Raw genomic sequence first — 22,624 nt, forward strand, 5'->3', positions numbered from 1 at the left:
GAAAGGGGATTTCACTGAGAAGTTCATGTTTTTAATAATGACGGGAATTTAATCAGAACAAGGAACTTCTGGGCAGTATTATGCTTTATTTGCAGAGCATGCTAATGACACAAGAACCATATGTGCCTTTCCATATCAAATACAATCAGCATTTCATACCAGAGAGGTATTCATCGGGCTGTACCCTGTGGAAGAAGATACAGCTGATGGTGGTGATCAATTTAAAAGGTTTCCCAGCTAATGAGACCATTGGTAGGCATTGATCTCCCCAGGAAAATACTGATGTTGCAGCTAGCGATGCTTGCAGAAGACAGACTAACAAGGCAGCTTATTTTTTGAAATGGCTCCGCAGACATGGCTTTGCAGAGGTCACTGCTTTATATGCAGTGCATGACCTCTCCCAAGCAGGGAAGGAAATCAAAATATTCTAGCACAGACAGTAAGGAAAGGGTCACAACCTCATATTTGTTCTCTTTGCCACTAGACACAAGCTCTTAGATGATGGAAGTAATGAGTCACTCATTTTTGCATAGTGCACAAAAGCACACAACTGCTTTAAATACCAAGCACTTTTCTAATAAATAGCAGTGCATCAGTGGAGTTACTTGGCAAGATCTGAAGTGTCACACAACATCTTCCCATTACTATGGGATGGTGTGCTCCGAAACACTAATGTATCTTACCAGTGACTTCAACATCTGGTGGTAAATCCATTACTGCTCAAGACCTCCCTTCCTCTTCCCATCAGGGGATTTCATGGTACCAGGGAAGGCAGTAATGTTATTTTGTACAATATGAAAGGTTTTCCAAAATTGCATTTGTTGTAGGTAGGCTTTCAGCTCACATCTTTCAGTATCTACGGGACTCTCCTGGTATATGTTTAAGAAACGGTATATACAAATAATCTTTTGACAGCTAGACATCTCTGCTGCAATGGAGCTCAACAGTCCACCTTTAATTTCAGTCATGTCAGTCAGTTTGGTTTCCTGGGATGACTCCAGCTGAACACTCACAAGACTCTCCTAAATCAGTGGACAGAGTGGCTGCCAGCCGGTCTCCTCTCAGTGCCCAGCCAGCCTGAGCCCCTGCTACACCTGGGGACAGACTGACTGCCCACATGAAGGTGTTTCAGAGCATTTGGGATTGCTTTTGACATGACCAAGCTTACTTTTAACAGAAAAAGCACTAACCAGCAGAATTCCTTTCACCCTAAGGGGAAAAAAAAAATACAGATAGAGAAGATGAGGGAAAGGGAAAGATGTCTCCATTCATGACTAAATAAGCCTTTAGACAAATAAACAGTTTAAACAGGAAAATAAGAACCCTCACAATCCCCACAGGAAAAAAGCAAGTCCCATAACTGAGGACCCTGTACTGAAAAGATTTGATGAGGTTGTTTTGGGCTAGGCTCAAAGAGCATGAAAGTGTCTATCAAGAACAGGCTGAGATATTAACATTGTGCAGGGTCTTCAGAAATCCTGAGGAATCAGGGTGTGCTGAGGGGAAATCCATGCTGGGAAAAGCAGAGGACAAACTGCAGGCAAAATGCCAATATATATAGACGAACATTAGCAATATATTTTAGGAAAGAGCTGTACCTAAAACTAAACAGGAAGAAATAAGAGAAAAATGTCAAGAAAGGCTGAGATCAGTGAGAAAGCTCTAAAATGTCTATAGATTAGAGAACAGAGTCTGGGCAAATGATGAAGGAACTGGAGCTTCTAGCATGGGACAAAACTGACTCCTCCAAAGGTCACAGAGGAAGAAAGAGCAATCAATCATGCTAGAAACACAGTTGAGTAATTTCAAGAGTCAAAGATAAAAAAAGGTAAAGGTGACTGAACAGCATCGTGTGTTAATTATGTGATAGAATTAGTTTGGATCAGTTAAAAATAAATAAATCGGGTAGAGTGAATTAGCAAGGCAGGAACTTCATTGCCAAAGGAATTAATTATGTCAGGACTTAAGCCCTATCTAAATCTGATATTAAAGAGAGATTATTGGGAAACAGGTCTTCACAGCAGATCTCTACATCTAAGCTGTAGAACTGTAGTGAATATAGAGTCCTCATTTTTTTTTCCACGTGGGTTAGATTTCTTTACTATTCACTAAAATAAATGGGTGGAGATGTAATTTAGATACTGCTTTGATAATTAGTCTTGGATTGAATGATCACATATTGATTCAGTTAGAGAAAGAAAGCACAAAGTCAGTCGATAACTCACAGTTTTCGTTTCAAAATGTATGCTTTGAGAAGCTAAGAGAAATCTACTGAACCAAAGAGCTCACAGGATAAGGTATGGAGGAGGCTTGGAATATTTCAAGTCAAAAAAAAAGTAAGAACAACAACAGAAGCCAAACCCTTCCTGATCCCCAGACCAGCCAAAAGAAAACCGTCCTACCAAGCAAGCAAAAAAGAAAGCCCAACCCCCCAAAACAGAAAGACAAGCAAATGAGGAAATTTAAATAGTAAGTTTCAAATCTTACTTACTAATATTGATCTTCAAGGAACATCTCTCTTCTTTGCATTTCTTGTTGCCTTTTTTTAACTTCAAGTCTCTCTGCCTACAGCATTAAAAACAGAAAAACATACTTGAGATTTCTAGTCAGCAAGAAAAAAAATATGATTATTTCAATTCAAGCATTTCTATATTCTGGTTCTCAAAAGAACAATAGGTGGGTGCACAAGTAACCTAATCCCAAATTTTAAAGTATTCAAGCACAACCAGACAAACAACTCCTACTAAACTCATCAAGAAACTAGTCTGAAAATAACACCATGCTCCTGGATGATAGGTGTACCCTCACAAGGGGCCTTGTAAGCCTTCATGACTCTCACACCACTGTTAGGACCATGTCTCCAAACAACTGGTGCAACATTGGTTCTAGTGAGAAGGTGGAGGATGAGAACCAGAGCACAAAAGCCAGTCATAGCACTGTAACACTGAAAGGACAATGATTCAAGAAGATGGACCTGTGGCCTTCAGGAGCATCAGGTACTGGTCAGTTTGGATAAATGTTAAGGCTGATGAGGATGGGAGACATTTATGCTTATCCAGTGTTATCCATTTATGCTTATCCAACTCTACCTCAGATACTATGTCCAGTGCAAGAATCAACCAAAGTCTCAACACATAAAACTAGTGGGCAAATCTGGATACCACACAAACTATCAGGTCCTTTAACATAAAATTGCACAATTTCCAGTGGAAAGATAGTCTGAGCTACCCCATCCCTCAAGCTGAAACAGAATAAAATGTTAAAATAGAGCATAAGCTAGAGAACTTTCTGCAGCAGCAATATGTAGCTCAAGCTAAATTCCAGACAAAAGGAGGCCAGCCAATTTTTTTTTTTTTTTTTTTTTGACACACAGGCTGTAAGTAGGTCCAGTGGGAAGAGAGTCAAAAGGCAGTTCGTTGTATTAAAAGCAACAAATCAGAAGTGCCAAACCGTGATTTCAGCCCTGCTATATTTTGAGCACAAGGCTCCCACTCTGCAGTTGGTGGGGGGATGCTGCAAGGAGAGCGCCTATCTGAAGCTCAGAACAGCTACCACCACATTGAGCAAGCAGGCACTGCCACCTCCAAGTGTCACTCTGCTCACCTCCCACCTTCAGATGAAAAAAAAGCAATTGTTTGGTAACCCAGCAACCAGACCTTGCTCTAAACAAAGTGCTCTGGAAATTTCAGAAAATACCTTAAAGAAATGAGAAAGGGACTGTAGCTGGGAATGGCCCATTTGGGCAGAGCCCCAAACTGGAGATGACACTGGGACCTGGGTGGAGGTGTTGTGCAAGACCAGGTAGAAAAGCGTGTATGTGTGTGTCGGGGGATGTAAAGGGGAAAATTGATGTTAGGAATATGGCTGTAACCCCCCATCCCATCATTTTCTTTTTGTAGTACAATCAATAGCATTTCAGAAAAAATGCTATTTACTGCCAGTCACTCAATTACTTTGCCTTCAGTGATTTCGGGGTGGGTATTTTTTAATTGGATAAAGAATGACTGTCTGGAAGAGATTTGCCTAACAAGTGCAAATTCCTTCTCAGCATGTGTTGGATTAAGAAAAAAAAATCCTGTCAGATGTATGCAGACAGGAAAAGAGCCACTGTGTTGTGTAACAATGATATAAACTGTCGAAAGACAAATGACTTAGAGGTTGTTATTTGGAAAAAGACAATGGGAAATTAAACAAAAGAACAAAGACAAATCTCTGAATAAGGTATCCTGTTGCTCAGGCAGTTGGGATGTTGAGACAGAAGTAGAATGCAGGAAGTACTGACATAAATAAAAGAAAACTCAAATTAAAGTAAGGCATATCACCCCACAATATGAGTAAATTTTGACTGTTTAAAGAATAGCTTGTTTGCTCCTATCCCCTCCATCTAGAGACTGTTTATTGCAAAAGTTTCCCATCCATCTGTGCAACTTAACTTACAAGGGAAGAAAGGAAAGACAAAGAATCTGATGGCATCCTGTTATTGGCAAAGGTGATGCTGATACCCTCATGGCAGCAGTGAGAGTTCCCAGACTTTTCACAATCACTGCTCAACAGTGAAAGCTGATGCCTTCACCTCCGAAAGACCATTTGAAATGGGATCCACCATCATGCAGGCTTCCTTTAAGTTCAAATCCAAAGCTCACTGGAGTTGCCCTGCTCTATCTCCTAGATAGGACAACACAGTAATAAATATAATCCTTCAGTATCACAGTATCACCCCCATCTCCCACTAGATAAAAAAAGAAGGAAATATCCTACAGCTGTTCTCCCACCAGGAGGCTGCCTGAAGAAAATCCCAGCATATTCAAATTACTTACTAATGGCTGGTGCAACTGCTTCCTATTACGGAGGTTTACCCTGGGACCCTTGCTTAGGATGCATACAAATGATGGGAAACGGGACTCGGACATTCTCTAACTAATGACAATCTATCAGTAGGCATTGCCAAAGCACTCCACATTTGGCATCGTCTTCAAAAACAAAGCCAAACGTGGAACAGCTGTGATATTGAAGGTAAACATGTTGAAAAGCATTAGCAGAAGGTCTGTAAAGTGCCTGGTCTTAACAAATTCCTGAAAAAGGCCATTTGTGATGATTAACACAGTCAAATTAAAGAGCACGTGATTTGATAAAGAATAAAATGAAATTACAGTTTGTTCTAAACAGGACAGTTTCTAAAGATGGCAGGATCGTTACTATGCAATGTAAGAGCAGAAGTAAGAAAGTGGCATGCAGTTGAATTACACTCAGCCTTTTTACTTCAAATCTTCTAACCTTCTAATATTTAGTCAACATTTAGAATATACACAGGAAAGGCTAAAGGCAGGATAACAGGAACAGAGACTGAGTGACAGGAAACAGAAACACGGAGCACACTGAAGTTACGCTATTTGGTATACAGAAAGCTTAAAAATCAAGAAGCCAAATATCAGCCACTTGTTTATTTTCTTGGGAATTTTGACAGTCATTTCATCCAAAAGACTCAAAGTAAGTTATGGCTCAGTCTGGTCAAAATCTGTCATGTGAAGGCTGTACAAAAGACACCAAGCTGCAGATGCCTGCTACTAATGAGTAAATAACAACACTGCTTTTCCCGTACTCCCACACCGTCTGCAGATCAGACACATATCTCAGCACTAGGGAGAAATACAGAAATAGGAATTCCCTTGCTAACATTACAAAATCTCTCCAAAATTATTTCTGTGAGCACTCAGAGCTCACTAGCTTAAGGGAAAGGAAAAGACGAACTCATGCAACCTTGGGTTACCCCATGAACAAATCAAAGCAGTCCCAGGACGAGCTGGCTGACATTGAGCAAAAGTGATCCCAAATCCCTGCTCAATCCTACACACAGAGACTGGTCTTGTGGAATATAGAATGGTGGGGAAAGGAACCCCCTTCTTTTCTTTGGGAGTTGGAGAGAGACAAGGTTGATGCCAAGAGTGTTGCTATTCCAGCATCTACCCTCATGGTTAATTAAAGAACAACAGAGACAGGCAGGTGGACTTGTACATGTGGTCACACAGACCTTCCATATTTGGTTATAGCTTAGGCAAACACCCATTTTTCTCTTGGTCACAAAGATAAAGGAAGAGTAGATGTTGATTTTCTGTGAAAAACAACTATTTAAGTATTAACATAAACAGATCCTATGTTCATGAGCAGCGTTGGGTTACAGCACATCATCCTGAGAGTCAAGGGAGAACTGAGCTGAGCACCAGCATCTGTTCTTATCATGACACATTAGTCTGTAGGGCTTCACCATTCGAGTTTGTTGGCAGAGTAGCTCTCCAACTGTGAAAGTTTCAGGGTCCCTGACAATAAAGGCAGATAGCCTTTCAGACCATCAATTTTGTTGTTGTTGAATGAATTATAACCTTGAGCAAAAGAAGGGCTGGCCAGGAAGAAGGTGGCTTGTGAATTTGCAGAAAGACTTTCTCTCAGCCAATACCCTTTGGCTCAGTGGTCTACAAATCTATGACTTAAAAAAAGAAAAAAAAAAAAGTTTATCTCCTGTGGTAGCCTATAGTACCAGTACCTAAAGCACTAGTTCTTTAGGATCCCCTTTCTGTCATGTCTAGCTCTCTGGGTGAGAGATATCTGGGTGAGATATGCAAATAAGCATCTTTTAGTGGCTTTCTAGCATGCTTTTCTTAACCACAGAGTTGCCTTTTTAATATACTAATGTCTTCCAAGCAGAAATCTTCATCAGCTCAATTACTATTGTGGGAGACAACACGAATAAACAAATTCAGATTAAGAGTTCCCCTTCATGCTTCTCAGTTTTGTTTGCTTGCTTTGTGGGTGTAAGTTTATTTATTCAAATTAAACAGTTTGTTTGGCAAAGATGTTTGCCATGGTGTTGCACTCTTCTTTAGAAGAAACTGATAGTTACAGTTTTACTATCTACAACACCTATAAAGATTTTATAATCTGTCGGTGTGGAGGTAAGGAAATTAAAGAGCATGAAAACAAAACCGATATATCAATATATTTTCTAGGTGTAACTATAAGTTATTGCAGTCTTGCAACAACTTGTCCAATGCCCATGGGCAAAAAACATATATTTAATAGCTGAATAAAATATAATTAATCCCCTTTCTACCATTGCTATCATCACTGCTTCTGGAGCTACACATGAGCTGGTAACTGTTAAAAACATTTCAGATGGTACTATTTATTGCCTCTGCGAGTTATTGTGTATGGGCTTTTTCACAAAGATTAATGCTAACCACTAAAAGACTGGGAACAGACTAAGCTTCATCTAGAGGCAATTAAGGCTATTTTTGTTTACGCATCTCCTTGTATGCAATCCAGTAGCAATGATTTGGGAATTAACTCTCAGCTTTCAGCTTCTGCACAGAAGATCATTTTTATTGTTATGGAGACAAAACTTGCAAACCTGAAATCTCCCTTTCCCTCATTACTATTGTACACATCAGTGTCATGTTCCCCCTCCTCTTTTTTTTTTTTTGTTGTTGTTTAAAAATGTTACATTCTCAACCAAGTGCTACTTGGTGTCCACCAAGGAGAAATGAATGAATTTTTACAAAGGTTTATAGAGCACACATGATGAGAAAACGCTTTGTGGGAATAACTAACTCAACAAGACAAACACTTGCAAAATAAAACTGATGATTTGGAAGTGAGCTGTTGCTGGTGTCAACATAAGGATATACAGTCAAAACTAGAAGGAAAAGAGATCTTAACATTTTAGCTATGCACCTGAGTGTGCAGGCCATAGAGGGGCTGGAGAAGCATCAGGAATTCCGGGGGCACTCAGCACAATGCAGTTAGGCCATAATGACCTTTTCATGTTTGGATGCCTTTTCCACCATGACAGGCTGGATTTTCTTGTGTTCTTCCTGTGTGTACAGCAAGCAGCTATGGATTTCTATAGCCTTTGTGCCACGTGCCACAATCAGATCTTACAGAGAAAGCTCGTGCCAAAGTGAACTGTATAGGCTATATCACTAGTCACAATATTCGCCCTGATCCTAGTGTTCTCCCTTTCTCTCTACTAACTCTCCAGGTTGCATGCAAACACAAAGCTAGAGTTTCTGAAGAACCAAAGGAAGGCACAAACCCCAAAGAAAACCAGGCCAGATATTCTTCAGTGAGCTACTATGAGGAGGGCTGGATTTCCCATTTCCCTGATGTTATCCAGGACTACCATTTCATTTAATGAGCCTGTTTCACGTAGTTCAGCAAAATCAAGCATCAAGAAATAAACTTTGCTGTTTGGTTCCGAATCTGCAGTAATCACGTTTTACCTTTTCTCTCTGAATTGCTTTCTTTTTCAGAATTTCAGCTTCTTCAGCTGCTTTTTTTGCTTTCATGTATTCTTCTCTCTTGTGCTGTATGAAATTAAAATTAAAAAATATTTTACATATGTATATAAAAAGAACACATAAGGTAACATGACTCTTGTACCACATGTCTTGCAAAACTGGAGTGCATTTGATGAAAGTTTCCAGAATTTTTTCTTAGAGACACTGAATAAAGTAGGCTGTGTAACCACTGCTCCAATATTGGCTTTAGGAAGGCTGAGAAATCTGTGACTGATGAATGGGCATCCGTACAAGGAATCACACAGATGATTGATAACTTACAAGCATTTATACCTTTTATAAAAGGACCAACACATCTACTACATAGCACTGGATGGGGGTGGTACATTGATCAATTAGTGAAACTGTAGGCAGCATGCTGGAAGATACAGTGAGGCTTATAAGTGTCTGTACTGGTTATCATTTTAGATATGATCTGTGATACTGTTTGATACATATTCATGGGCAGATTTCTCATTTTCTTTGGTGAAGATCATTTGTTTCTAGTTTTCTGCTGCTTCCTTCAGGTTTCATGACTTTCTTTTGTTGAGCAGCTGTGAGTTCATTTGATAGCCATATGAAACACTTCATGAAAAGCCCTTTTTGAATTCCTGAAATAAACAAACAAATTTATTCTTCCTGACCTTTTGTTGGTATTTAGATTGCACGAGCATCATTTGCTGTTTTTGTCTTGCTTCAGCCTCTGAGTCCTTTCCACCTTAAAAAAAAAAAAAAGTATAAATTGCATTTTGCATGAGCATTTAAAGTTAAAATGCCAGTCATTTCTGAACAGAGCAATATAACAAATTGAATGTATGCATACACAGAAAATTTTTCATAATTACAGTAGCTGTCTGACATTAAAGAGAATGGGCAGGAGATCTTTTTGATCATTTTATCCATACGTCAAAAGCACTAGGTTATTATTTGCAGAGCATCCACTGTATCATCCACTCTAGCAGCAAATATATCCTACTGTATATGATCAGTTTAGTGGGGAACCATTCCATTTTCAGAAGATCAGTCATGCTTTGCAGATGAGTCTTGATTTTCAGATCTAGCTCACCCCACCTTTGCTCAGTTTGTCATGCACACATACTGAGTCAAAAACTTTACTGACCAAGGGTTTCTCTTTTATCAAGTTTAGGAGCCTGGAGTTTCTGCCAGCTGTAATGGGATACTATCATTTGAATATCTTCTTAGCAATGTCTTGGGGCTTGAGGAAGAATCTGCTTTCTGAAATGGAAATCAAAACCTTTTCCACAGACCTCATATTCATATCCAGCTAGCAGAAGGTGTCCTTTCCAAAGGCAAAGGCTCTCTACTGAGACCACCTAGACCTCTGCCCATGATGTACAGGCTTCCAATAAAAAAAAAAAAAAAAGAAAGCAGAACAAATAGAAAGTGCTAGTAGCTCCCAAGGGATGTGAAGGAGTGCTTTTGATTCAGTTATTCTGCTCTATTATATTCCAAAGTATTTTCTTGCTTTAGGAAAGCCAATAATTTACTCCCTTGGTTGTTGGAAACAAGCAAACAAACAAACAGAAAAAACAACAGCAGTCCCCACTCGATTCTGAGGATGAGGGCTATATTTACACCTACTGATTTTCTGCAAAATTCCCCACTATATGACCGTCAGTTTAATACAATCAGCTGGACCAATCTGTGCTACCTGGGGTGCCTGAAATATAAGACAATCATGCTAGATCCTTCAGGATGGATCACCCTTGACTAAAAGTAGTGTTCTCCCCTTACTAATGGAAGACAACCAATCTTTACATGACTTTGTGAGATTCAGCAAATGGGAGATAATTCCCTAAGCACAAAAACATTCTTATGCACACAAAAAACTTCGTAGGATTGAGCACTCAAGAATGACTGGCCGTGCAGGATACAAGCAACAAGCTTACAGTAGCAACAAGCATACAGCTGGCATTGTGAAGTGTGGGAAATAAAATTGTTACTAAACAAGTTTTGAAACCTTCCAGATGCTTGGTATTTCTTTCTTTCTAACCTTCTCTTGTCAACATTTAACACACTTGTGTTCACTGTTTGTTTCTGCATGTATTGCTAGATATCAGATCTAAATAAGTATTTTACCTATCATTAATTGCCATTGCCTATAGCTTTTCAGACAGGTTTAATTCCTTCAAGTTGGTTAGACTTTAATCTGTCAAATGTTTCACTGAAGTCAGGATGTGTTATGACTGGCTAAATTTATACAATATGATGGAAAAAGAGGCCATTGCATTTAACAGGCATGATTTTTTTTTCCTCAACTCATTGCTCATGGAGGAGGGTGCCACTTGCATCATTCATTGCTCTCATCCCTCCACAGTACCTGAAAGTTTGCCAGTCAAATACTACAGAGTTGAAATCCAGAATACTTATTTCCCTATGGAAAGCATGAGTGTAAAGAAACTTCAAGAATTCTCCGGTGATTTGGACTAGATGGGTAGTCTCTTAAAATCATTCTGAGAAAATAACATAGGATACTTTTTTACCTTAATGAGTACCTACAGTTGTGAAATTAGAGATGCTAGATTTTTTTTCTCCCTGCTTGAGCTCTCTTCTGTTCCAAATTTGTTCCTCTGGGAGTGCTAAGATCTAATAATCTTTGCACCTTTCCTCTTTGCAGAGACACAGAACATAGTGCATGTGTCTCAGTCTCCAGGGGTCTTTCTAAATGGCAGCTAGATGGAGACTGAAGAGTTCATATAACCTTGAATTCTTTCAGAAGCTTTTTTTTTTTTTCAGCTTTTTTTTCTTTTTTTTTTCTTTATTTTTTAAATTCACTTCTTTCCTTGGGAAATTTTTAAACGCGGTGAGATCAGAGGGACGTTAAGGGTCCCCACATCCACTGCAGGCTTCCCACCACATCCCCAGCCACGCAGTCAGCCTGCACGCTTCCTGAGCAGACACCACACACCAACTTTCTGTTTTTCAGATCTCACTTTCTTCAGCAATAAACTTTGCGGTCCTCTTGGGACACAAGCATCTCTTCCAGGAATTGCTCACAGGTAGGAAGCAGCTAGTACACACGAGCTCACAAAGAGTACATCTGGCCACACGACTGCATGTGGGAGTGGAAACACAAGGCCTGACACGAACTTGCAAAGGTTATCTCATCAGTGCCAACAACTGGGACTCAGGCTGCAACTGGGACCAGTATCACCTTGACTCCAGAAATAAATCTGGGCTAAAGACAGTTCAGATTTCTCCAACTCCCATCCAGTATCAATTTTTAAGTGCACAAAGCCACCCCAGACTAATTTTGGGTAGCATGGCTTATCAGCTCCATTCCCAGGAGGTCAAGGCAGACAATAACCTGCAGTGTACACCCCCAAATCCCCTACAACAGCCAAAAGAAGGAAGAGGAGCTCTACATTTATAAAACTAATAAAGGCATCATTATAATCATTCATTTTGTCATAATGAATTTTGCCCCATTTCTGCTAATGCAGGCCCTCAAGGTCATCCCACTTTGCTGCTCAATATCCTCATCATGTTCTATAAGAATGATGCTTCCAACTTTTGTCTTGTCAGCAAGTTTCATCAGCTCTCTCCTACCTTTTGTGCCAAAGACATTAAAGAAAGATATTAAAACAAGATAGGTCTGAAGACTGATACCTGAAAGCATTTCTAATAACCTTCTCCTTGCTGTAGCACAACCTGCAACTCTATTCTCTATAGAAGACTAAGGGTGGGTTGTTGGCTTTTTTCTTTCTATTTCTAATTAAAACACACACACACACACACACACACACACACACAAAAACACACACAAAAAAAAACACTAACTGTCCCAAAGCAGTACATTAAATGCTTTATAGTGGTTACAATTGAAGAGATCTACTACAGTTCCTCTCACTTGTCTAGAAAAAAAAAAAAAAAGGTTGGTTATCTTATCAAGCACATCAGCTCAATTCAGCGTGACCTAAGTTTATGCAGCTTTTTATCCTGCTTTTCATTTACCCACCCTTGTAGTTACTTTTTATAAAATTGGTAATACAGAGCCTCATGTGCATGTAGCCTGCAAATGCCTGAAGCTGCAGGGATCACTTTTACCTCTTCAGGAGCCAGAAATCAGGAAAGCATGTGTACTGTCCCCTAAACCAGAGGAGTTTTTTTATGGATAACCAGAGGGTCTCCAAAACATGCTGTCCACCTGCATGCTAATGCCATATGTGCAACCCCTCTGACACATCAACCTATCAATGTTACCAGCAGAAGGACTCATCAACCTCTTTCTTCCCAAATGTAACTATAGATTTTCTACACTGATGTTGACAAATTTCTTGAGTGACATTCTGTGCTGTTTTGCTTCAGAAACATCTTCATTGTCACAACCATCAAAAAGCACGGAGCGCATACAGCAGGCTCATGTCAGCGCTTATTGACACCAAATCTCCTTAATAAGTAGCATGAGAGAAAAGCAGTGAAAGATGTCTTTATGTCATAAAGGGTATGTGAGCGTATATAGTATGTATTGCATAAAACAAAAAGTACTGATTTTCCAATTCCAATAGCTGATTTAAATGTCTTACCCAGTCTCTGTGGAATCAACTTAATTGGCCTTGGCCTGTGCTCTTCCTTCCAGCGCTCCAGGTCATCTAGCTCTTTCTTAGCAACTGAACAGGTACAAAATGAAACAAATACATGGAAGTTATAAGCCATCCTAAAAAGCAGGTAAGTGTCTTTAGCTGTATATAACACTGAAGACTCATCCAGGAACAGACCCACTTGTTCTCAAGGGATGCAGACACCCCTGCAAGAGGTTACACAGTCACTGGAACAATCAGATGGAGAGGCAAATATTTTTGTTAACTTAAAACCATATGGTAAGTACTTTTTCCCTCCTGACCCTGTTTCTTAAATAAAAGCAAAAGGCATGCACAATTCAGCTTCAAATTAAGACACCTCAGCATAGATGTCCACAGACGAGCTGGGTGCCAAGCTTTCAGTGTATTCATTGGAAATCCAGTCAGTGCAGCTAGAGGCACTGGGAGACTTGTGGAGCCAGCCCTATGCTCTAGGATGGCTGGTTAATTAAATTGTTCCCCAGATTTAGCTGACGGAGAAAAAGGCAATTCATTTCCTATCAAAGTCCATAAAGTGCATGAGAAAAGGAGCTGTGTTTTAAAGTAGTACCTCAGTTACTCACTTGTACTAAACACACGAACTGTATTTTCTAATGCCAGGCTACAGCTAACAGATGCTAGCACCAGTTCTCCTCTAACAGGATAACCTGCCAGTCCATGGGCAGGTCTCTAAAGAGCCCCAACACTAACACCAGCTTCTTATTTCACCTTTAAAACAAGCCCTTAGTTTGGGATTGGATTCAGTGAGGCCCCCTTTCTGCCAATACTGAAGGTGGAAGCAATCTGCATGCTTGAGACTTTGCATGCTGGTGGCACAAAGTCAAAACAGACCTTTACTAAAGCAGCAGAACCTATCCTCTTAGAGTCAGTCACCTCTAAGATGACCTGCTTTTATTCCTCCTTCCAGAGGATTATGGTTTGGTTCAGTGAAAGTCCATTATCTTTCTTGCAAGAAAAGGAAATCCCACCCCACGCTAGGCTGCTGATAGAGCATTTCAGCCAAACTCACGATGTTTGAGAAGAATTGTTTTAATTGCATTATTTACTTGAGGGCTCAAAACTTGAGGAGTGCTGACTGACACTCCCTCAGCTGTCATATTCTGCACAAATAAACAGCCAGGAGTGCAGGACTGCAGTGTTTGGTCATGTCTGTACACAGATTTTTTTTCATGGCTCTTTTGTAGTAACTTTGGTCAATGAAAGACTTTTAACACGTGCCTATTCTTTCCGGTACAGCTTCAGGATGTTCCTGCTTACCTACTTTCACCAGCAAGACTTGAAGCCAAGCGAAAGTGATCTTATATAACTGCAGGTGTTTTGCCATCTAAAATCTTTCCCACCTTCATTAAAAGATCCATATACAATCTTTAAACAGGGATTCAGGAACCAACAGATGATGTGGTTTGAGTTACGTTAGCTTCCACATGAGAGCACTTTCAAAAATATTTCTTACTTGTATTTTTCTTCTTCCTCCCCATAACCTAAAGAGTGTTCAAAGCTGGGTTCTCCAATCTAAATTCAATCCTGCAAATACAGGGTTGAGTTAATTCCAGATGAGTCTTGTACAAGTCAGCTCGAGGAGCTACAGCACTGCTATTACCAAAAACCTGTTCCCAAAGAAACCTTACTATGCGTGCAGTTTAGCCAGATGAGAAGTTGATCTTGAGAAAAGCCTACTGGGTGATGGCGAAGGCTCATAGCCCTGACTTTATACTTACAGCTGCAGACATAAAAAGTATTGAAAAGATGCAGATAAAAGTTGCAAGGGTGATAAAACACACACCAAAATAAACTTATTCAAGTAGAAATAATGCATTAGACATCTCAACTTACTTTGTTGCAACTGGTTTCTTCTGGTTTCATTTGGAGTTATCAAGAAGTACGAGCTGACACTAGAATGAAAGAAAACATTTTTTCTGTTTATAGAAAAACAATTAGACTGGAAGGGGTTTTCTTCATCAGTGAGGTCAGTGTTCTGCTGTTGTAACAACAAAAAATTATATCAAAACCAGTTTTTACTTTGATTCAGCTCTTCAGGAATTTTTGGTTAATGTTTTAGAAATACAGTTATATTTGTAGTAGACAGGGAATACCAAGGATAATATTTTCAGAAACTTTTGGCACAGTCTCCATGTTTCTTATTAAGTCTCACTCTAGGCTGCAGACCTCAAACCTCAGCAGTTTCAAATCAAATCACTTCCTCACATCACAAAGTTCCTCTTGGTAGAGGACTACTTCCCCAGCAGGGCTATTGGTGCTTTCCAGCACAGCTTGCTCAAGCACACGTCACAGATCACTGTCTATGGGGAAGAGCACTCGTGTTGGTAGTCCCACCCCATGCCTCAATGGCACTGAACTCCTCACAAATTCAGGCAGTCTGCCCAAGAGTTGTCCAAAGAGTGCATGAAGGCATGTTGTTTGTCATGGGCTTAGGTGACTTGCTGCCTGACCAAGCCTCAGTTTCTGTCAGATTCGTGTTTGTCCAGTACCAGGAATTCCTCGGGCATATTTATTTTGCTGTCACGCCTCAGGTCCAACACACTGAATAAGGGCTGAGGCCCTGTTTTGTTAGGCTGAATTCAAAACACAGTTGCTGTCTCAAAGAGCTATCAATCTAGCATGACAGCAAAGAAACAGGACAGGGCTCAGAGTGTATTAGAGACTGGAGGTGATCAAATGAGTGATGAAAACATGTCAGTTTCACTCGGAGGAAACACAGGTTTTTAGTCTACAAGGTATACTGTGTGGGTAGGAGTTTGCACTGCCTGCACTCCACCTCAGCGAAAGCAAAGCCACAGGGGTGCAGGTTCACCAGCCGTGCACTGAGCAGAGGTTGGCTCCACATATCAGAGTGTGCTCACATCTCTGCAGCGTTTGGCACAGCTTTATCTGCGCACGTGGGCACTGGTATTTTATTTGATGTTATCTTTGGGAAGGCAGAAGGAGAAGAGCAGAAAACAAAGACTAATGAGAGATGAAAACTGCACCCCTTGAAAGAAGAAAGGGCTAGAGGACAAGCTAGGAAAGAGAGAGAGCTCAGTTGGCTGTGGAAAAGTAATGAGAGAAGGAGGTCTGAGACAAAGGCTAAAAAGAGGAATGAAAATCATGCAAAGAGATCAAAGTGCAAAAAGCCGCCTGCTGCCATATCACGGTAATTCGGCATTTGGGAAGGAAAGCATTGATATCCAATTACCTCTTTCTCTTTGAAGACTTGTTCTAGGAGGATGTGGATTAATTTGTGCGATTACACTAGCAAAGACAGAGCTGCGAGCTTTAATGGTGTCATTTTAATGTGGACCTTTCCCTGCCTGCCAGCTTCCTCTGGTGCCCAGTGAGATTGTTCCTTGCCTCTCCACCAAACCCCAGGCCCTCAGAGGCAGGAGCAAGGTAGCAGCATTGCCCTTCCAGCATCATTGCACAATTTCAGCCATTACTTAAAGTAAGTTTTGACAACCTTTGCATGCTACAGCATAATGTTCTCCATTACTGCCCCAACAAGCTGCTGTACAGCTGGTCAGTTTCAATAAGTATTATTTTTTTCTTGACTTTTTCAGGTATTAATATCATATTTCTCTCAAATTTATACACAAAAAACATTGCATACTTTTTACACTGCCATCCCTTTGTCAGTGAAAAAAAAAAAATATGGCTGGAATTGTTAAGTTACAAGACTACACACTTCTCCCCCTCAAAAAAAACATTAGTGCATCTAAGACATCCCACTGATTCATAGCATAAGGGTCAGAAGAGTTTTTATATCATTAGATCTACTTTGATGACATTCCGTTTTTTTTTTTTTTTTTTTTTTTTCTAAATTAGGAATCCAATTAAAAAGACAACAAGGAGCTCTGTGTGTCTGCACATATTTAAGAATCATGATATCAACTCTAGGCTTTATGACATGATAGCCTTTGTGCCATGAATTATTTCCTTTATCTGCTTTTGCTTTTTGGCTGGAGGAGGCCAAGGTGGGGCCACTCTTCTGATATCTGTCCATGGCCATTATCCAGGAGTTCAGAAGGACGGCACATGAAATATAACAAGGATCAATCAGTTCATTAAAGGGATAGAAGTGAGACCAGTGCCATGGAACTACACTTACTGCTAGAGACAGCTCAGCTTTGTTTTCCAAAGAGTAAGAGTCACTGTGGTTAAAAAAGTGCTTGTTTAAAGCCCAGTTTGGTTTTCATGTTATTGAAATAAAAGCAAAGTTAAAATAAAATGAGGATTTCAAGTCTCAGGTTCAGGAAGAAAAAGGAGAACAGGATACTTTTGTTTTTCTTTTACCTAGTATTTATACCACATGCTCTATTTTAGTCCAAGTTAAAAAAAATAATAATTTTAAAAAAAAATATATATAAGCATTAGTGAGCTTATCTATTTTGATAGTGCTCACCTTGGTCTCTCTGGAAAGATAAACATGTCAAAGTGTAACATTGGGTATTTGGACTGGGAGAAGGAAGAGCAAGTATATAGTAAGATTCCCATGGGATGGGTGAAAGCCAGGGATTGAACCCATCCTTGCTTTTCAAATCTGCAGCCACAGGAGGAGCCAGATGAGCTGCTGCCCAAGAGATTCCACCTGCCTACTAGTTCTAAAGCTAAAATTCAAATCCACACTGACTGTCCCACATTTTCTTTATTTTTATTTTTTATTTTTTTTTAGGAAAGAAAGTAAAAAATCCACCAGCAGCTTTCACCTCATGTTTTAGCCAGTTTGGAGGATATTGCAAGTTAGTACTTTGTCCAGACAGACCCTCTGATCCAGTAAAGCCAATAGAATATGCTACAGCCTGTGAATTTAATATTTCAGGCAGTTTCTGAGTTGCCACTGCAGCTTTAAGTCTGGAGTAAATTATCCTACTTACCTGGATAGCAATTAAGGAAATGTAAAGATTTTAAGCTACCAGCTGTGTGCAGACCTTTCGTACTTTATACCAATACATGAAGTGAAGTTGAAAAGTTTACAGAGAATTTTACTTTTCAGGTTCCCTAATAATGATTCTTATTGTTCTATGGCTTAAATCTATCTTTGACATATGGCTGATTTATAAATACAAATATGGAAGTCACTGGGAGGGAGAAGAATATCTTACCCAGGTTATAGCTCTTCATAAAAGAGAAACAAACCCTATTCTGCCTTTGTAAGTCACATTAATCTTGATAAGACTTTTTTGGTCTATTTTTTTTTCCCACAGAAAAGGGGAATGTATTGCCTAATTACTCAGACTGAGCAAATATCAACAATTGTGAAAAAGTTATAACCCAATACGAGAATGCATCTGTATTGGGATAAAATTCAAAAAGCAACTTTATATGAGTTTTCAAACACATAGACATCAAATATCTCAATAATAAGAAGATTAATATCTATATAGCAACATATACAAATAGACAGAAAAATCTTTCAATCAGGAGAAACATACAATAGCCTCACAAAAAAATCTGCAAGATAGCTTACAGTTTGAATTATCACCAACACTGAGAACACCATGTCTGCAATCTTAAATTTGTAAGTCTGTGGGCGACTTGACATATTTAACTCAGACTACTCAAGGACTAGTCTTCAGTGTTTTCAGGGCACAGCCTTTGCACTACTTTCTTCTAGGTTTGTATAAAATAGATTATTTCTGAAGTTGAATAAACACATGAGAACTGCTGTTCACCAATAATGTTTTTTGCAGAGCTGTGCCCTTCAGTTTTTCCTCGAGCCCACTCCAGCCAGCTACCACTGGGGAGCCTTCCAAATGAAGTGTGAAATAGTTTAAAGAGTTACAAAAGTAATGGCTGTTATAAACTATTTCCAGTTCCACTGTGTTTTATATTGCTGGTGCATCAGTACATGAATGCCACAAAGCTGAAAGCTAAATATTTTGCTCTGCTAGGCAATGTGCTGTCTGCATTCAATAAGAGCCAGAAACCAAGGAGCGTGCAGGGGAGAGCAACACAAATGACTAGAGCTTGGTGAAAAAAAAAAAAGGTTTAGTCTAGAGGAAGGACTGAAGGGAACCCTTGTGGGGCTCTATATGCATCTGCATATGAACCACTGAAAATAAAAGGTTCATTTATATTCAGTAATCAATGAAAAGAGAAGCACAAAGAAAAAATACACAGGTATGTAGACACGTACTTGCACATGTTTATGTGCATGACTGTGGGTATATGCGTGCATACTTTTTCCTCTTTTTATAGTACATGTGGTTAATGTATATGCTTAAGGCAGAAGAAACAGATGAAATACTGCATTAGAGAATATGTTAAGACTGGCTGACTTTAAGAGAAAAAGAAAAGGAGCAAACTGCCAAGGACAATCATAAAGCCTTCTTCAAAGACACACTACACTGAACTTTGCATCCAGTTACCAGGAATTGCTTGACAACAGTCAAGTCAACACCACCACAAAATATTATTTTCACCGAGGCTCCCATGCCTGATGGAGCAGCCCATATGATGCTAAACAGCATGAAAGCTGCCAAATCAGAGGGCTATGAGACTCCAAACCCCAGCAAGGAGACAACTGTCCTAGTACCTGTACTGCGCAGTGCACAGACTAATGATAATCAACAGCCCTAGCGTTAGAACTCCGTCATTCGATATGCTTTGCACCCATATGTACGAATCTTGCTTGCAGGTTTGGGGTTCTGGCTTTCTATCTTTATGAGCAGCAGTATCTTACCAGTTTGCAGCTCAGACACAAAAGTGAATTACCAGGGCTTAACGTTATACACTGCCTGAGTCATCCTAGCTTTCTTAACATGACAGACCGAAAATAAACTGCTTTTAGCAGAAAATGTTTACCACCGAAAATCTATGTTCATGGGTTTTGTCCTGTACTTGTCACAGGCTAGGAGTGCACTTAATTACCACAGTTCAGCTGATGTCTGGAAGCTTATTAAACTAGGATAACTCACTTCTGTATCTGGTCCCTCTGTTTAGCTAAAGCTTTCATTAAAACAACATTTTTTTGCTATAGTCGAGGCCTAAGGATAAAACAAAGACTTAAATCCTGGAGATGTGAACTTGCACTGGGAATGAGTGAGAAGGAAAACAGCAGCAAAGAAGGGCCTGGGAGAAGGTTTGACTGAGAAACAAGCAGTAAAGCAACAGCCCTGCACTCAAATCTCAACTCTCAGAAGCTGCTAGAGAACTTCCTGAAGTTAAAATCAGGTCCAAAGAGTAAAACCAAAACTCAGAACTGAATTTCCCAGCTAAGACTCAGCAGCTTGCTTTGGGCTTGGTGTGTGATAGCACCGCAGGAAGAATGGCAGGTCCACAATGGGAGATTTAAATTGGACATTATGAAGAATTTTGTCATGGAGAGGGTGGTCAAGCATTGGAACAGGCTGCTCAGGGAAGTGGTGGAGTGCCAATCCCTGGGGGTATTTAAGAGATGTATGGACATGGCACTAAGGGACGTGATTTAGTGATGGGATTCAGTAGGTTGATGATTGGACTTGGGGATCTTGAAGGTCTTTTCCAACCCAAATAAACAGAAAATTGAACACTAGACCCAACAAAGTCCATGAAGTCCCTGCTGTCAGACACATTTGTCTTTATGCTGTCCCCAAATAGTTCATTTGCCTTAGCGCAGCACAGTGCCAGGGATGCGGCAAGTGTGCCAGAGTCAGCTGGAGTACCTGGAAATCAGCAGCACAGAGCAGCTATATTGAGACAGGCCAGGCACTGGGCTTGGCAGCATCAGTGCTGAGCTGAGCTAAGCCCCACAGAGGCATCTGTGTGCCATGAGTTGTGCTTGCCAGCACACCTGGAGAGCTGAGCAGGTCAGACGACCACATGAAGACTAAGACCTAAACTAGTGGCATGTTTTCACCTCCGCTTCTACCACTTTCTTTCCAACAATATGCTTCCTCCTCCACTCCCCCTCTACCATAGTTCTGGTGTCCTTTCATTCCCTGCCAATGTGCTATTTTTCTTAACCTTAGCTCCTCATCAAGTTATGCATCAAGAGAACAAGTCTAACCTCACGGAAATCAAGATCTTCCTAGGAAGTCTTCTAATGCAGAGTTAGGACACACATACACCTTATGAAGAAAACAGCAGTCCCCAAATCTTACTGCATAGCTATCCTCCTACTTAGACTCAGTCACTGAACGCTTAACTGGAGATAAGGTTGGCTACTGAAAACACCAAAGCCAGGCATCTCTGAAGCGCCCCACCGTGCTGCAAAGATTAGTATAACACCCTGAAAGATACAGAGCTGGGAGATTTTGTCCTGTGCAGCAAATAGAGCGGTCAACTCTAAACAAATTGTCTGTAATTCAGATTACACATACACCAGTACCACCAGTGGACAAAAGAAGCATTTAGAGAAGAAGCCTCCTCCAGTTTAATAGACCATTTTGGAGTTATTAAAAAGAAGAAATTTCAGATTGTGAAACAAAATAATTTTCCTAAGAACTGCTAAGGACACTCTATCAGCAAAATATTAAGAGATGCTACAACACTATAGATTTTCTTTTTAATTCAGGATGAAGATTGGAAAAGGAAGGAAAGAAAGCCCTGATGGATTTGGCTCCTGCAGTCAAAGAATAACATTTCTCAAGTCAAGCGTTCTAGTAACTGCTCTCCTTTCACACTGGACAATAAAGGACTATTACCAGCCGTGTGACAATATATCTTCACATTTTATTACTTTGAATTTGATTTTTTTTTAATGTATTTTACCAGAACCAATATTATTCTCGCGTGGTTTAAAGACACCATGGACAGGCTGCCGTTGCTGAACGGGGGCAGGGACTATCACAACTTCTTTCTTTTTCAGACACTAGCAATAGTTCAGCTTCTAATTTCCCCACTTTCCTCCACCTTTTCTTCTGTACAGACTTTTGTTTCTGAATAGATATGAACATGGGCAATTTGGGAATTCACTTTCTACAAGTTAATTTCATGGCACTTAGCAGACAAAGTGAAGTAACTTAACTGCAAGCTTATTATTATAAGCAGTTTCAAGCACTTGTCATCCTGGTGTTTTTTCTCGGTAGCCTGAAACCACATCTTGTACAGAACTGGAGGGGGGCGATGTGTGAAGTTTCATTTCAATTTTGCATTTGAACAAGTATTTTTTGTAACTTAATTAGAACCACTTTATAATCACTTCACAGTCTCAACATATCATATAAGAGCTTTTCCAAAGCAAGAGACAAATTACCATCTAATACCAGTTGCCCAACTTGCACTTTTCTGGGAAAGAGTAAACTTTGATTTGGCTGGTGGGTGAGGCTTTAACATATCACATCTCACATGTATTTCACGTGTCCTGTCTACATGAACCATCACCTGATCCCACACTAAGATGCTGCTAAGGTGCTTTCCCACTTCTAATTGCTCCGAAGCACAGGCTGAGACTTTGCATGGAAACAACATACACACACCCCACTCACACACAGGCTTCATCAGAGGCTCAGACTCCTGCTCTGTTGGCATCAAGACCAGGTCTTGGCTGTTTCTGGAAAATGGCGAGCAGTACACTGACTGGAATAGAGCCACTTGGCACACAGGCATCCTTCTTGGGCCCCTCATGTTTCCTCTGCTACACATACACCAGAAAGCCCTCCTAACTAATGCTTGTCTGTGGATTTTTTTAATTCTGCAGACACCCTTCGACATTACCTGACAAACTTCTCTGTTCAAGCCTTTGTCAACCCTGAGCCTGAAAACCTGGACTATTCTGAG

General features: G+C 40.1%; 1 protein-coding gene across 1 annotated transcript in view; it reads right to left on the reverse strand.

Moving 5' to 3' along the window:
• Window positions 1-22,624, reverse strand: part of EPSTI1 (epithelial stromal interaction 1) — a 50,258-nt gene that overhangs the window by 24,937 nt on the left and 2,697 nt on the right. Inside the window, exons 2-6 of the mRNA XM_035553347.2 lie at window positions 14,765-14,823; window positions 12,878-12,961; window positions 8,975-9,048; window positions 8,274-8,357; window positions 2,492-2,565 (exon numbers count right to left, since the gene is read on the reverse strand). Of these exons, the coding sequence (XP_035409240.1) occupies window positions 2,492-2,565; window positions 8,274-8,357; window positions 8,975-9,048; window positions 12,878-12,961; window positions 14,765-14,823 (375 nt within the window). The remainder of the gene's footprint in view (window positions 1-2,491; window positions 2,566-8,273; window positions 8,358-8,974; window positions 9,049-12,877; window positions 12,962-14,764; window positions 14,824-22,624) is intronic.

Source organism: Cygnus atratus, chromosome 1 (genome assembly GCF_013377495.2).
Source record: "Cygnus atratus isolate AKBS03 ecotype Queensland, Australia chromosome 1, CAtr_DNAZoo_HiC_assembly, whole genome shotgun sequence".
NCBI classification, from domain to species: Eukaryota; Metazoa; Chordata; class Aves; order Anseriformes; family Anatidae; genus Cygnus; species Cygnus atratus.